Consider the following 16,718-nt stretch of genomic DNA (forward strand, 5'->3'; position numbering starts at 1 on the left):
CTTCTGGAGCTGTTCTACAGAAAGCACTTAGTTCCTGACCCCTATGCATTCGGGGTAATGGATGCCCTCGCTTCCGTGCTTGCTTCTATGTCATTCTGGAATGGTCCTTGTTTCACAGGTCGGCGAGGTCAGGAATTCTGGGCTGGTTGGCTACCAAGCACAAAATAAATAGCCAACAGATTGAAATCTCAACCCCTATATTGGTTTATTATCGACCACACAAACTTGTCTTCTGGAACTTCCCTCCTAAATTTCTGAACCCTTGAACTCCTTGACACATGTACTTGGAAAACAAGGATTCCAAACTCTGATAACCATATCTGACTGCTCCCCCAGTCCCTCTGCACTGTCAACCAGCAAAGTCGGGCCTCTCCATTTCTCAGAAGCTGCAGATTGTTATGTGACATCACCCTGTGTTTAAATGTTAGTGATTATGCCATTTAAAAAACAAATGTGTGAGCCAACTGGGGGTAAACAAGACTCGTTTCAAACACCAGCTCTGTCTCCTCTAAGGGCCCGTGTACAACTGCGACAACACAACAGTGGGTCCTGCTGGGTCTCCATTAGCATCTGGGAGGAAGGTTATTTATTACAGGGAATCCTACCTTTGTCCCTTGGTGTTAATTGCAGACTCACTGGGTGACGGATTGTATCTGACACGCACCACGTTTGCCGCAGCAAACACCAACACTTTGTCAAACTCCGTTTGGTATTGCTCCATCCCTCCATTATTCTCCCTAATGACAAAAATAATTAACACATTCATATAAAAGCACAGGATGAGGATAGCTTTAATTTATGCATCTAGTTCAGGGTCATCCCTCTTATCAATATATGACAATCTAATGAGGCTTAATTAAAAAGTAGCAGTGAAGCAATTTAGGAAACTGAGGGATTGTCACGAGTCCTGGTTGTGACAGCATGTTTTGTGCACCATGGAAGATAACAGATTTGTCTTCTGTGGTATCTCATATCCATCATCCTCAAACTACCTGCTCTTAGGGGTAGAGAGAGCGAGCTTGTCTTTGAAAAAAGTGCCTGGGTTTGGTAGCCGCTCACAGGATGGCAGGTGTAATGTATTATGAGAAATTAACAAATTTCTGAGAAGATGGCTATTGGAAGGTCTGGCTGGAGGGCAAGGTCATGGCCCTGAAGGATTCAGGATCCAGAAGTCAAGTCAGAACTGGATGCCAGAGACTTTTTCAATCCAGCCCTCTTTGCCCCTCCCCTAAGGCCAATACATTTCTAAGGGTTATGGATTCTACTTCAGAATCTTTCTCAAACCCAGGGCCCTCTTCACCATTATTGTCTAGACCTGGTCACCTCTTGCCTTATAAATAAAAATATGGGTTTATTGTAAGTCTGGGTCTGTTAGGTTTCTCGGGTGGGAAATGTCTCGGTCCTTGGCTACACACTGGAAAGAAATTCACACCAAAGCCTGGTTGGTAATCCGAGTGGGTTTATATACATGAGAGAAGAAGGTTCCGGCGTTACACTAAACTGAACACGGGCACCCTCATGACACTGCACACTCAGCTCTGCTGAGTGGAAGGCAGAGAAGCAGCTGAAGGGAAGGGGCGGTGGTCTCCAGATTCCAGCCTTTTAAGGGCTTTCAGCTGGGAGGCGTCAAGTAAGCTCTCCTGGCTAGGGCTTAGCCCGCATTGGCTTCCAACCTCCTGTAGGGGGCCCCCTAAGCATGGAGAGGAACAACCCCTTGTCTTGCTACCTAACCGGTCTACATTCCTGCATGGCTGCATTGAGATGGAACTAGCCCCTTTAGACAGCCTGAGGGGTTCACCAGGAGACACGGGCCCCAGTGTTCCCTGTGACCACCTTAAACCTTAAACTACTGTTGGAGTTTATATTACCTGTGTGGGTCTGTGGGCATGGGACGTTTCCATGCCAGAGACCTGAAGTTACACAAATAGGCATCCAGAACAGAACTCATACAGGCTCTAATAAGATGCTCGGATGCTTCTCGCTAGGATGAGAATTTAACGAAGTGTGTGAGCAGTTCAGATCTTGTAAGGGAGAACAGGTCAGTAGGGTATCCAGAGAAGAGAGCAAAGGTCAGGGGAAAGGGAGGGGGCCACAGACATCTGTGCTCTGTGTTTGGCCACAAGACAAGAAACCGGGTCTCCTTGCAAAAGAAAGCAGAACAGCAAGTCCCTCAGAACTGCGACATTTTTAAACATGACCTATACAACACTCGGCTCTGGGAGGCGCCTTGGAAAACCATAAAAGCCCTAAATGAGGGGCAAGGAGGAAGCCCAAGTCTTTGATTTTCCCTGCTGTGCTTTCAGTGTTGAAATGTCTGTGCACGGAGCCTTTGAAATTTCAGAATCAGAGAGTGGATTCATAAGCCAAGCTCCTGCTTTATTCTTCAATGCATTTTGGCCCAGCTTCTCCTTGGTGAGACATGTAACAGAAATTCTGGACTTAGGAGCCACTTGGTCCTTGGACGCTAGGGGATTTCAGTGGAATCTGAAACAGGGCTCTAACCACCAGCTGGACTGGCCTAGGATGCCCAAGTATTCATTCTCCCAAACACCAACCTCCCGTTGCTCTTCATCTGCCTGCACCTTGTTCAGCTTTAGTTGTCCGTGGAAGCGTTTGGCACCCATCTGATGCTCCGGAACCCAGAAAGGAGGAAAGGTAAAACTGGGATTCAAATGAAACAGACTTAAGCAGGACCATAGCCAAGATGTGCCCAGGGCTCCTCGCATCATTTGTCACCTTCATTTCCCTCTTTGGACTCAGACGTGGCAAGGTTCAGAAACAAGCTTTACCAGAAAGAACAGCTGTGAACCCAGCCTGCTTCCAAGTGAGAAAAAGCCCTTTACACATGAGTTCCTGAGGTCAGCCCAGCCCTGTACGTCCCCACCCCTCCCAGAGTCCCTGGCTCTCTGGCGAAGCATTAAAGCAAGTGGAAGCAGAGATTTGCTCAGAATAAAAAAATCGTTTTTCACAATAGCACGGCACGTTCTGGATGGCAATCACGGCTGCACAAACCATATCCGTCCTCCAGCCATAATGTTGGCGCCTCAGTGACCACGCACATACATTGTGTGGCGAGACTCAGAGCCTATTCTATTTGTGGTCAATTGTTTCCTCCCTCTCCATACTTTGCACTTAGGAGACATGCTCTCTGGAGGTGGTTGAGGCTTGTCTTCTCACCAATAATCATCTCCTACACCTTCCTTTACAGTCACTAATTTGATGTGTTCACTCAAAGAAATGCCAATAATATGAGGTTTCAGAGGAGAGCTCCTAGAGCTCCCCCAGACAACAAGGAGGCCGAGTGTCACCGTCATTATCCTGAGCTGGGAGGGGGCACTAGTGTTCTGGAAGCTGGGGATCCGTCACTGCCTGCCCACCGCACAGACAGAGCAGGTGCTGGTTAAAATTGCTTCTAGACGTCCTGCCATGCTGAGTTGAAAGTCAAACCCGTAAACGCTGCCCGACTACAATAACACTGGAGTACACAGACATTTCTGCATCATTGCTGGGTGAAAATATACTGAGTGGAGTTGGATGAGATGGCAGCAAGTGTCTAAGGAGGGGATGCTGTGGGAATACCAACAAGATGACTGTCAGTCGCCGTTTCCTCCTCTCGTCTGCTTTTCCCCCCCTTTCTTTCAGGACCAAAAGACATGACAAATATGTAAGGAAACAAATTTGTTCATTTTTAGAGGAGTCTCCCACCCCACCCCACCCCACCCCACCCCACCCCACCCCACCCCCATCCAACTCTGGCCTCCTTTGAGCAAGCCAGTAGAACTTTTTTTTTTAAAAACCTGGCTTCTACTATGGCAATTTCCGGAGTTGCTATGTGGCTGTGTTTAAAAGTCACCTTTGGGATCCAGAGCACAATCCTTGTCACAAAGGCATTCTCCCAGTCCCAAATAGCAATGCGACCTCCTTTCAGAAGGTTGTTCTTGTTTCTGTAGACCCATAAAGGAGTTCAAGCTGTTGATCTTGACCGTGGTTGTCGAGTCAGCCTCTCATGGGCACCTCATGGGAAGCGGAGCAAACTCTGCCAGTCTGTGCTATCACCGGGTCTGGGAGGGGAAGCCAACCGTGGCGGGCCAGAGGTCGATGTGTGGATGGAGATGATCAGGTCTTTCGTCCTTATTCTATTTCAGTCTGGAAACATCACATTTGTGAGTGGTGATACTGAGAGGGTTGTGGGAGGGTGGATTGGAAAGAGGGAACTGATTACAAGTATCTACATGTGACCTCCTCCCTGGGGGACGGACAACAGAAAAGTGGGTGAAGGGAGACATCGGAACGGTCAAGATCCTGCCTTTTCAATTCCTCCATAGGGAGGCATGGTTGATGGTCATGGTCAACCCCAATGGCTGGATTGAATTCACCTGGCCCAGATGGGCCAATCCAGGTGTAATGCCCACCTAGGTGTACCACCCCTTCCTGGCCGGAAGTTTGAACCTGAGCATATGTAATGGATGACCCAGCCCTATGCTAAACCACCTAATAGTATTTGCAAGATGCCAAGCACCGTTCTAAGCTTTTTGTGTATAATAATTCAATTATTCCACTTAACAAGCCTATGTGTGGACACTATTTGGCCTCCTTTTACAGATGAAAAATCAGTGGCACAGGATGATAAAGTCATGAGCCTAGGACCACACAGTAAGGAAGTGGGAAGGAGAGATTTGGACCCAGGCTGCAGAGCCCATGCCTTGGGTGCCTACAGCTGCCATGTAGGACACAGAAAAGCATGGAGCAGACTCGGCGTAAGACATTAGGGAGTTGGGAGGAATGTAGCATGAATGTATGTGCTATGACTTCATGAGAGTAGCTGCTACTCAGATCCAGAAGAGAATACAAGCCTTTTGCAAAAAATATTTTTGCCAAGAGAGGGTGGAAAACTGCATCTTGTGCGAAATTCCCCCAACCTGCACATGTGCATAGCTATTTCAGAAGGTTCCAAACAATGTGTGCTGTGCGGCAAACCAAACTGAGCTCAGGGGGAGCTGGTCTGTGGGTTATGTTAGCCAGAAAGTGAGCAGTTTGAACTCACCAGCCACCACTCCAAGGGAGAAAGAGGAGGCTTTCTGCTCCCATGGACTTATAGCCTTCGAAGTGGCAGGGAGCATTTCCATGCGTCCTATGATTAGGATCTCAGAGAGTGAAGGTGGAGTTGGTTGAGACCTGTCTTCAGGGCATTTCCCAGAAGGGCTTCCTGCAGTGGCTCTGCCTTCAGGAATGTCTGATGACCTTGAGGGCAGCAAAGTCCTAAACACACTCGGGCAGTGGTTCTCAACCTTCCTAATACAGGTCCTCTTGTTGTGGTGATGCCCCCCTCCCCCAACCATTAAATGATTTTCTTGCTACTTCATCACTGTAATTTTCCTACAGTTATGAATTGGGTGAGCCCTGTGAAAGGGTCATATGACTCCCAAAGGGGTCGCAACCCACAGGTTGAGAACCACTGCACTAAGGGTTCCCCTCCCAGGCAGCCCTACCAGTGTCTGGTGTGCATAGTTCTGTGAGGTGAGAGAAATGGACTTAGTGTCTGCTTCTGGTGACAGTTGATGCAGGTGGGCTTTCTCCCTATGTCAAATCCCTCTCGAGCCATTTGTCACCACAACAGAGGGAGCCATGCACAAAAAAGCAAGAAGAGGATGCAGCACAGCAGGACAGCAAGCAGAACAATGATTGAATAAGCACAATTCATTTCAATCATGAATCGGGTGCCCTTGAGATGTGAGGAAGACCCCAGTCTAGTGACATTAGATCAGGTTTAGGGATTGAGTGAAGGGACCCCTCTTGGCTCCCCTCAGCCCCTATTTTGCTTTCCCATTGACCCTGACCCTTGCATCGTGATTGGTCCTTATTCCAGCATGATGGTTGGTTTCATAACCACGGCATATGGGAATGTGTTAGTCGATAGGTTATACAGGCACAGCCTCTGGAATGGGTAAGTGAGGAGGCGATTTGGGCTCGTTCATGCAGACCTCTAGTTGTCCTTGACATGACTGGTAGAATGGATCATGTGAAGTGATTTGAGATCGGCGTTGAGATCTGATAGGTCATGCAGACTTCTAGCTGATCCTGGCAGTACCCTATTTTAAGGAAACAGAATGTTTGGCGTTTAAGTCGTATTTGAGCTTAAATTTTGAGCAATAGGCTGTGGCTCACAGAGTCTATGTGGAGACCCTACATCCATTTTGAGGGGCCACAGATTCAGCCACCATTGAGTTCTTTCCTACTGCTGACTGGCAGTGGAAAGTTTGTCCCTCAGGCAGTATGCTTGCGTCCACTCCCCGGGCCAGACTCAACGATATATGGTAGTGTGCACATCCCAATGAAGGTCCCGCTCATGCTCTCACAGGCCCTCCTGAAACTCCATGAATTGATCTGTCTTCAGTCACAATTTTGTGACAAAGTTGTTTGTTTTCTATGTCTTATTTAAGTTTTCAGGAGCCCAGGTGGTAATGCTGGATAGTGTTGGACTATTAAGAGCAAGGTCGCTGGTTCAAAGCCACTAGTCATTCCACAGGAAAAAGATGAGGTTATTGCTTCCTGTAAAGGTAGCAAGTTCAGGATCCCTACACAGAGTCACTATGAGTCAGAGTCAGCAGGACAGAATGGGTGTCATTTTATTTAAGTCACTGTGGCTGTGGGTCCTTCCACACCATTGTGGCCTCATGCGGATGCTGTCCTTCATCCAGAACAGCAGTTTGTGCCTTTTTCTTGTGTAGAACTTAGCAAAGGAGTTCCTAATAAAATATAGTTGAATTGGGAGTCATTTTCCCCTAAAAACAAAGTAAATACATAAATAGAAACGAGACTATGGTGCTAATAACCAGTTGGAGAGTTGAGAGAGCTGAACTCTCAATCCTGATAGAAACCCATTGTGACTGAGCACCTGCTCAAGGTCATCCACAGCCTATGAGGTTGAGCCTATGTGTTGGGGAGTACTTGTGTACATAAAGTTAACAATTTATCTTTCTAAAGATTCTGTCTAAAACTTACTTTAAATAATAAGTTTTCCCCTGGGATAGGTAAAGTTCAGGGAGTTTAACACCCTAGCATCCACCCCCTCTCAGCAATCATCATGTTAGGCCAGAGGAGGCAAATCACACCCACTACCCAGGGAGAACTGCTTCCAAAAGCACATTGCCTGTGCCGGGGCAGAGGGGAGGTACCCGGACCAGAAATGCTGACAGAGTGGAACCAGAGAGCTCAGCCCCCAGCTTCCCGAGGGAGCAGCTGTGATGGTTCACTTCTGGATGAATATGTTTAAGCAAAGGCCAAGGGCATGACTTGGGCAGCACGAAAAGCAGATGTGCAGAGGTTGTTCACTGCATTCCAGAAGTTCACACACTCTCCGGAGGCTCCTTGGCTGAATGGCAGGAAGTCATTGGTGGCTTCCACCTTCAATCCCAAAAGGTCACTGCCGTCCAGTGGATTCCAACCACAGTGACCCTATATGGAGTTTTCAAGACTGTAAATCTTCATGGGAGCCAGCAGTCTCATTGTCCCCCATGGGACAGGGAGCTAGCAGCCCGTTTTGCCACCAGGGCTCCTTCCTCTCTAATTCTGGATCCAGTCCCTCCGAATATCCTGCCCTGCCCTTTTCTAGGCTTCTTAAATGCGTTCCACGCAGCTTATTTTAGTCTGGGTGCATTCGAGAAACAAATCCACAGAAAAACTTATGTATAAGAGAGTTGTGTGTAAAGGGTGAGTGCACATCAAGAAAACATGCTCGTATGTGCTTATGCACCCTCTTTGTCTTCAGCGATCATGTCGGGGTAGGCTGGTGTGCTTTTTCCATGTGGGCTTTGTTGTTTCTTAGCTAGATGGCCCCCTGTTTATCTTCCAGCCTTTAAGACCCCAGACGCTATATCCTTTGATAGCCGGGAACCATGGTGCTTAACTACTACACCACCAGGGTTCATTAGCATGTGACTTATCACCTGTCAAAATAGCAGGAGACCAGGTTTCTCCTTTGTGGCCACACCAGGTACTGACAGAACCAAGAACAGAGACACATTTATATATCTTGATTATCATTTGCATATTATATGCCAGGAATCCTTGGAAGTGTCTTGGAATTGTTCTACTCTGGTTCAAATTTCACACACCCTCCCAGTTTCCATACTTACTCTGCCAAACCCCTAGTAACTGATTTGCACCTCCTATCAACTTGGGGAAAAGACCCTATGCCAGATATAGAAGTGGACATACTTGGTACCCAGAAAACCTGTTCAGTGTTTTGAGGGCGGCTCAGCAAACAAAATGGGCACAGTGATTAAGCATTCAGCTGCTAACACAACGGTCAACTCTCTAGTGGTTCTGAAAGAGAAGGGTATGGTAGTTGACCCCCCAAAAGAGTTACAAACTTGGAAACCCTACGGGTATTTGTATAGGGTCGCTATGTGTTCCAATTGAGATGATTGTCATAGGTTGGGTTTGGTTTAACCCGTCTTACTGAGGAGACTCCTTCTTTACATGCGATCAGTTACTTTAGAGGAAAAAGACATGCCTGTCCCAGAACAATCCAAGGACTGGTAAAGGCAACACCCACAAAGACACTCCCTCTGCCTGCCTAACTCTAAAATGCTGCCCATAAAACACTCTGCCTGGTAATATGTGGGCAGCACCCTGGGGAGGTGCAGCAAATGTGTGTTGAATGTATGAGGCCATTTCATAGTTTGGCTGCACGATCAGGGTGTCTGTCATAAAGCCGATCTCTTTGACTCCACCTCTCAGCAGAGATGAACACAAGCTTCCCGTTTTTTTCTCGGCAATGTCCTTGTCAAATAAAAGTTCCTTGTAGATCAGTAACTTGCCACAGAGCAAAAGATATGGGAAGAGGCTCATCTTTCTCCTGGCTGTGAAATAGAATGGCAAGCCCCTCCCTTCAACACACACACACACACACACACACACACACACACACACGCACACACACGCGCGCACAAACACCCCTGCCTTACAACTACATTCGGTTGATTAGCAAACAAAGCTCTACAACCCAACTATGTGTTTTTCTTCTCCAGAGGAATGACGGACTTACATACCCTGCATTGTCTTTTTTTAATGGAATTGCCCCAGTTCTCCTCACCTTTCCTTAGATAGTGCAGTGAACTATTAGATGACTGCAGGTATTGAAAACTAGTACTGATTTCCAGTTTGTGTCACCTTTGGCTTTGAGCACCCTCCACTTCTCTAGTAAGCTTTCCATTGCTTTGGGGAAAATTTTCTCTTTCTGAATTTATTATGTGAGGGGGGAAGGGTAATAATTAATGTGCCTATGGAGGAGTATCCTTCATGACCTAAACTCATTAAGGGGCAGTGCCTGATGGAGCATCAGGTTGGAGGAAGGCTTATTAACAACCTGCATTATACAGATGACACAATTTTGCTGAAAATGAGAAGGACTTGATTCACTTGCTGATGAAGATGAAGGATTAAAGCCTTCAGTTTGGATTATGACTCAAGGTGGAGAAAGCCCAGACCCTCATAACTGGACCTATTGATAACATCATGATAAATGGAGGAAAGTTCGAAATTGTCAAGGATTTTGTCTTGCTTGAATCCACAATCAATTCTCATGGAAGCAGCAGAGAAGAGAACAAATGACACATTTCACTAGTCAAATCTGCTACACGAGACCTCTTTAAAGTGTTGAGAAGCAAGAGATTACTTTGAGGACTGGGGCGGGTTGACCCAGGCCATGGTATTTTCAACTGTCTCATATTTATGTGAAAGTTGAACACTGAATAAGGAAGACCAAAGAAGAATAGATATATTTGATTAATAGTGATGTAAAAGAGTAATGAATGTACCATGGACTGCCAAAAGAACAAACCCATCTAACTTGGATGAAGGATAGCCAGAATATTCCTCAGGGCAAGGATAATGTGACTTCGCTTTAACTTTGACATGTTGTCCGGAGAGATCAGTCCCTGGAGCAGGACATCGTGTTCTGGAAAGTAGAGGGGCAATGAAAAAGAGGAAGGCCTTCAACAAATGGGATTGACATAGTGGCTGCAACAATGGTCTCAAACTTAAGAACAACTGTGAGAATGGTACAGTACCTGGCAGTGTATGATTATGTTGTATGTATGGTCACAATGAATCCAAACCCTCCCTATGACACTGAACAACAACAACAACAACATGACTGAATCCTCTGGGAGGACTCTTGAATGTGAGAAAAATGGAACGAAGCCAGCGGAAGGATTGGAGGATGTCTTAAGTTCCTGTCTTAATTTCCTTAACCAAAAATTATCCAACAAGTCAGTAGCCTTAAAACACTTTTCCCACTGCTTTGGAGCTTACAGGTTCAAATTTGGGGTGCGACTCTAGGTCAGGGTCCTTCTTTGTGGATACCAGAAAGTTCCTTGGCATTCCTCGCTATCTTTCTCTCCGTACTGTGTGTTACTGGGTCTATCCTGGCCTTTAACTCAGAAGTGTTTAGGTTTAGGCTCAAGCCTATTCTCATATGGCCTCATTTTTTTTTAACATTTTATTAGGGACTCATACAACTCTTGTCACAATCCATACATATACATACATCAATTGTATAAAGCACATCTGTACATTCTTTGCCCTAATCATTTTCTTTTTTTACATTTTATTAGGGGCTCATACAACTTTTATCACAATCCATACATATTCATACATCAAATGTATAAAGCACATCCGCACATTCCCTGCCCCAATCATTCTCAAAGCATTTGCTCTCCACTTAAGCCCTTTGCATCAGGTCCTCTTTTTTTTCCCTCTCCCTCCCCCTCCCCCCTTGCTCATGTACCCTTGGTAATTTATACATTGTTATTTTGTCATATCTTGCCCTATCCCGAGTCTCCCTTCCCCCCCTACTCTGCTGTCCATCTCCCAGGGAGGAGGTCACATGTGGATCCTCGTAATCAGTTGCCCCTTTCCAACCCACTCACCCTCCACTCTCCAGAATCGCCCCTCTGACTGACCCATCTCCTCTTCTAAACCCCTCTATGAGGGGATCTCCAGTGGCCATATGGCCTCATTTATATTACAAAAGAACTCCCTTCTTTTCAAACAGGATCATGTCCACCAAGGCTCAAATTTCTCACATATTTTGAGGGGGCTACAGATCAATCCATAATGGTTCTTTTGGGTAGCTGTAACAAATGGCTACCAATCGAGTGACTTAAACAGCAGGCATCTGTTCTCTCACTTTTCTGAAGGGCAAAGGGTTAAAATTAAGGTGTGGGCAAGATTCATTCCTTCTGAGAGCGCTGAAGGAGAATCAAAGTAGCCTCTCTCTGCTTCTGGTCACTGCTGCTAATCCTTGATATTTCTTGGCTTATAGATGCACTGATCCAATCTCTGCCAGTGTCTTCACACGGGGTCTCTGTGTGCCCAGTCCTCTTCTTATAAGAACACACCAATCAGTGCATGTAGCATCCATCTGAAATCTAAACCCAGAAAGATGGAGCTCTTGAAATCCTTAACTAAGCACATCTGCCAAGACCTCCTCTCCAAGTAAGGCCATAGCCTCAGGTTCCATGTGAACATGAATGTGTGTTTGTGAATGTGATTTAATTACTACAGAGGGTACGCTTTGGCCTCATGAGGAGTGTTTCGCCAGTACCGGCTTCACAGCCCTGTAATTTCCCAGGCATTTGCCACATTTTCTTGTCTTCCCACCATTTATCCACCATTAGGCCTTTTCCCCTAAGTTAGTCAAGCATCAGTTTCCGTCACTTGTGATCATGACCCTCCCTCCCGCCCAGGTCACAAATTTAAACTGATACAGGCAGTTTCTTTAATGAGCACTATGTTATCCTGATTAGCAAGCATTGCTAAGGAGGGAGGATGAATCAGTGAGAACCCGCTTGCTTCATCTAGCTTTGGGGGCAGTCCACAGAGGATTGATCCCTGAGCCACTAACGAATTTTGCAACTGTCACAGAACAATGCAAATAAGTAAGATCCACATCTGCTGAACACCATCATGAGGTCAAACTGTGTGTAAATAAATGCCTGTTTCAAGGAGTGAGTAAATCCTAAGGTAAGGAGTGACAGGGCTTTGTTGGCATAAACCCAGCAAGGCATTATGGGTCGGATATTAATGAACTCATGCTCCTGGGCCTCACAGAGCCCCAGTTCAACTGCTTCAGCTTGTTGACAAACAAGCACTACCCTGAGAGAGCACTACCATTTCGATGAACAGGGTTGGTTGGGGATGATGCTTCCTAACTTGCATTTTAATACAAATTTGATGCTTCATCTGAGCAATGTGGAAAGAGCATTCAGATAAAAGAGAGGGACAAACATCAAGTGACCAGAGGATGAAACTTCTATCTAATCTGTGCCCACTGGAATTGCTTCGTGGGAAGGTATTTTTTGGTGGTGTTGGGTTGTTCCCCTACCTTGCTCCAAGCCTTCCTCCTCATGCCCACCCCAACCCCAGCATACATCCTACTGGGAGAATGTCTCTGAATAATGAAGTTTTAATAAATGAAGCTTTAATGAGCCTGATAGTCTGCCTAAGACCCCTTCAAACTGTAGTCTTTCATTTGTATTCTTCCATCCTTTTTGAAGAAATGAACCTGATGGCAGGTAGTATGTTTCCTTTCCAGGATGAGCTGATAGAGCCTCTCGCTGCTGCAGTGGGAGGTGAAACATTAAAAGGCCCTCTGTGGCCATGAGACATGCCCACTCTCCAAGAGACACTGGGCAGGTTTGCTGAAACTCCTCAGAATTGACTAGTGGCCCTGGTCCACCCATCTCAACCAACCCAGGCTTCATTTGCACTCCATGCCCTCTCTGAGCTCCAAATGCATGCTTCATTTGAGGATGACAAAGCCTCTATTTTCTGAGAAGATGCGCAGACATGTGAACTAATCAATGCTCCCCCTGTCCCCGGGGAGTGTGAAATTCTCCCATCATGACCCACCAGCTTCCCTGGAAATTCCTGTCTTAACTCAGGCACTTAATATCATTGGTGTCTCTGCTTCCTTCCTTCTTGCACATCCCCCAGGCATTAAATGTCATCCTTCCTCTCCCTAAAATATACTTTGAATCTATTCACTTCATGCCATCCCTACTGCCCCAAGGTGTGTCTTGCATTGACTATGAAACTAGATTCTGTATCCATTTTCCAGGGCTGTCAAAACAAAGCATCGTAAATCAGGTGGCTTTTAAGAACAGTCCACCACCTGTCTATCAGTTCGTGGTGCAGTGGTAGCTAGAGTGTTGCTGTGAAATTGGAAGCCGTGCCACCGATATGACAAACCCCAGAAGGGTCAGAAACGATGGGCAGGCTTCAGTTGAACCTCGAGCCCTGTGGTGCTCAACCTTCCTTTAATACAATTCCTCATGTTGTGGTGACCCCCAACCATAAAATCATTTTCCTTGCTACTTCATAACTGTAATTTTGCTACTGCCATGAATCGGGTGACTCCTGTTAAAAGGTCGCTGGACCCCAAAAGGGGTCACAACCCACAGATAGAGAACCACTGCTCTAGCCTAAGGCAGACTAGGAAGAAAGACCTGGTGATCTACTTCCAAATATTAACAAATGAAAGCCTTATGGGTCACAACAAAATATGGTCCTATAGAGTGCTGGAAGATGAGCCACTGACCTGCACACACAGCTACAAAAATAGACTCAAACACACCAACAAAGGCCTGCTGAACTCCAAAGCCCTAACAAACCCACTGCCCTCAAGTCCATGCAAATTCATTGCGGCCCTATAGGCCAGGGGCGAACTGTGTATTAGTCTGGGTATGCTAGAGAAAACTCGAGGGAGACTCATGTGTATGACAGAGAGTTGGTGGTTTTTAAAAATCATTTCCCTATTATTTAATCATTTTATTAGGGATTCATCCAATTCTTATCATAATCCATCCATCCATCCATCCATTATAAAGCACATTTATACATTCATTGCCCTCATCATTGTCAAAACATTTGCTCTCCACATAAGCCCCTGGCACCTGCTCCTCGTTTTTCTCCTCCCTCCCCACTCCCCCCTCCTTATGAACCCTTGATAATTTTATTGGGGGCTCATACAACTCTTATCACAGTCATTCCATCCATCCATCCATCCATCCATCCACCCATTGTGTGTCAAGTACATTTGTACATGTGTTGCCCTCATCATTCTCAAAACATTTGCTTTCTACTTGAGCCCTTGGTATCAGCTCCTCATTTCCCCACTTCCATCCTCCCCCCCCTCATAAATTCTTGATAATATATAAATTATTTTGTCATCTCTTACACATCAAACATCTCACTTCCCCCACTTTTCTGTTGTCTGTCCCCCAGGGCAGAGGTTTTATGTAGATCCTTGTAATCGGTTCACCCTTTCTACCCCACCTTCCCTCCACCCTCCTGGTATTGCCACTCTCACCACTGGTCCTGAAGGGATCATCTCTCGTGGATTCCCTGTGTTTCCAGCTCCTGTCTGTACCAGAGTACATGTTCTGGTCTAATTCTACCTTATAAATCAAGAGAGAGAGTTTTATATCAAACAGTAATTGTACATTAAGCAAACGTCCCAGCCCAGTGCAGATCAAATCCATAAGTCTGATATTAGCCCATATGTCTTATACCAATCTATACATTCCTTTTCAGACCCATAAAACATGTGCAGTGATGCTGAATGCAGGATAATCACAGGCCAATGGGTGGAAAGTCTTGTGGATCCAGTGGCATTGTAAGCATCTCAGTGCTGGCAGCGATCTCTCTGAGGCTTCTTTGGCTTCAGAGGTCTGGTCGCATCCATTTGGCTTGCCTTGTGCAATGTCTCCCAAGGAGTAGCAGAGAGAGAGAGAGAAAGGTGTCTTCCACCTCCAAGCAGGAAGTACCAGATTTCTCAGAGTTCTCAGGAGAAGGCTATGCCCACATAAAAATCTCACTGACTATCTCCAGATTGGCAGCCTAGACTCCACGCCTACACTCCTAATCCTTAACGTGAAACAAGGTTAGGTGACTACCACAGGCTCCTAATCCATAACAAGCCCATTTATTTTTTCCCTGCAAACCGACGCCAATCCAATACCCAAAGCTTTACCCAAAGGGTGGAGATCTACTTCTAAAACATGAATATAGAAAAATCGCTTTTGTTTGAAGGCTCTCAAGGAAATGCTCACCGAAAACTCCATTCCTATTATCTCACCTCCCCCAAATTAGTCTTCTTCTGGGCTTTTAGTCACACCAAGGTCTCTCCTGCCCCAAGGACTTTACATGCACTGTCATCTCTTCCAAGCCCTGAAGTGCCAAGTTCAAAGTTCCAGTTAATCTCCCTGATCCTGAATTTTAAGAACTGTGTGTGTGGGAGGGAAGGAGTTGGGCTGTTTGTTGAACTGCTGGGTTTTGGAGCCATTTGTTATGCAACCTCATTTTGTCAATGACTGGTTAATTAATGCAGCATTCATTTGCCCTTCTTCCACATACAGCACATAGCTTGTATCTTTGGGATCACTCTTCCACCATGCTCCATCTCCATGCTTCTGCTGGCATTGATCCAATCTGCCAGCTCCAGGCCTGGCTAGTCAGGGCATGACTTTCCTCTGTCCAAAGGGACTGGGTCAGTCTCAGTATGTGACTCATGCTAGGTTAATGATATCTAACCCTAAAAAATGCCCCAGAAACAATTGCCCCATTGCCAATGAGTCCATTTTGAATCATAGAAGGTCCCTGTGGGGTTTCTCAGACTGTAAATATTTATGTGAGCAGAAAGTTCCATCTTTTTCCCTATGAGGTAGCTGGTAGGGTAGCACTGCTAACCTTGCAGTTAGCAATCCAATGCTTACCTGATAGTACCACCAATGATTAGAAAGGAAAAGAGCCTCTCTCTAATAGAATTCCTGAGCTTCTAGATAAAACTACAGCTGTCACCAGGAAGCCTGCGTGAAACTCAAAAGGAAACAGCACTGAAAGGAAAAGGTTCAAACTCTGATGGTATCAACTGAGTGCCAGAACCCAGCTATTCCTGATGCTCTGTCCCCAGACCTACAAATTCCATAAACCTACCCATTAATTTCTTCTCCTGTTCCTTCCCTTCATGCCCCAAGGTACTTTGACTTAGCTTTGAAGGCACTCACAACTTCACGGGTTCTGCCTTGCACAGGTGTCTGCTTGCTTCCAGTTCAGTCCTGACATTGTCCCTATCTTTAGCCATGTTAGGCTTGAGTCCTAGAGCTTTCCTTTGCTTGTCTCCCTATTGCTCTTGTCCTATGAAGTCTGTGGCTTTATCTTTAAGTCTAAGTCCTGCCCTTTCGCTTTCGTAGAAATCTGTCTCTGTATCTTGGCTCGTGGCAGGTTGTGTCCTTCAAAGATGACTGTCCTAATGTTTCACATCGCACATTCTCTTGTTACGAGTTTGTGTTCACTTTTCCAGAAACAGGGCCCGCTTTCCCTCTTCCTTGCATCTTGGCAGGCCTTTGACTATGGCAGAAGTGTTGCTCTGTGACTTCCACCTGGTCGTATTGGGTTGTTCACCATTGGGACCCTGTCAGGATGTTGCAAGGAAGACCAGGCCAAATGAAAATGTCACATATAGGGTTCTTCTTGAGCTCCAACCAATAGAAGTATCAGTTGTGTGAGGGAGTGAGTCTTAAGAGAGCTGCAGCCTGTCCTTTGAGCTACCCCAGCTAATGCTTGATGAAGCCAAAACTAGTGTTCTCACTGTGCTCTGCCCAGATTGCAGATTTGTGAGCAAAATTGATATTATCATTACTTTAAGATGT

General features: G+C 46.0%; 1 protein-coding gene across 6 annotated transcripts in view; it reads right to left on the bottom strand.

Moving 5' to 3' along the window:
- The window catches only part of LOC142436717 (thyrotropin-releasing hormone-degrading ectoenzyme-like), a 425,143-nt gene that overhangs the window by 91,307 nt on the left and 317,118 nt on the right, over window positions 1–16,718 (bottom strand). Inside the window, exons 3-4 of one of the 6 annotated variants that reach the window (XM_075540193.1) lie at window positions 14,378–14,431; window positions 620–737 (exon numbers count right to left, since the gene is read on the bottom strand). The exons of 1 other annotated variant lie outside the window; for it this stretch is intronic. Coding sequence is in view for 1 of the 5 variants with exons in the window: in XM_075540201.1 (XP_075396316.1) it covers window positions 606–737 (132 nt within the window). In the remaining 4 variants the exon portion in view is untranslated. Of the gene's footprint in view, window positions 1–605; window positions 738–14,377; window positions 14,466–16,718 lie in introns of those variants that run through there. 4 more of the 6 variants (XM_075540201.1, XM_075540194.1, XM_075540196.1 and 1 more) reach the window with 4 other exon arrangements.

This window comes from Tenrec ecaudatus, unplaced genomic scaffold (assembly GCF_050624435.1).
Source record: "Tenrec ecaudatus isolate mTenEca1 unplaced genomic scaffold, mTenEca1.hap1 Scaffold_548, whole genome shotgun sequence".
Taxonomy (NCBI): domain Eukaryota; kingdom Metazoa; phylum Chordata; class Mammalia; order Afrosoricida; family Tenrecidae; genus Tenrec; species Tenrec ecaudatus.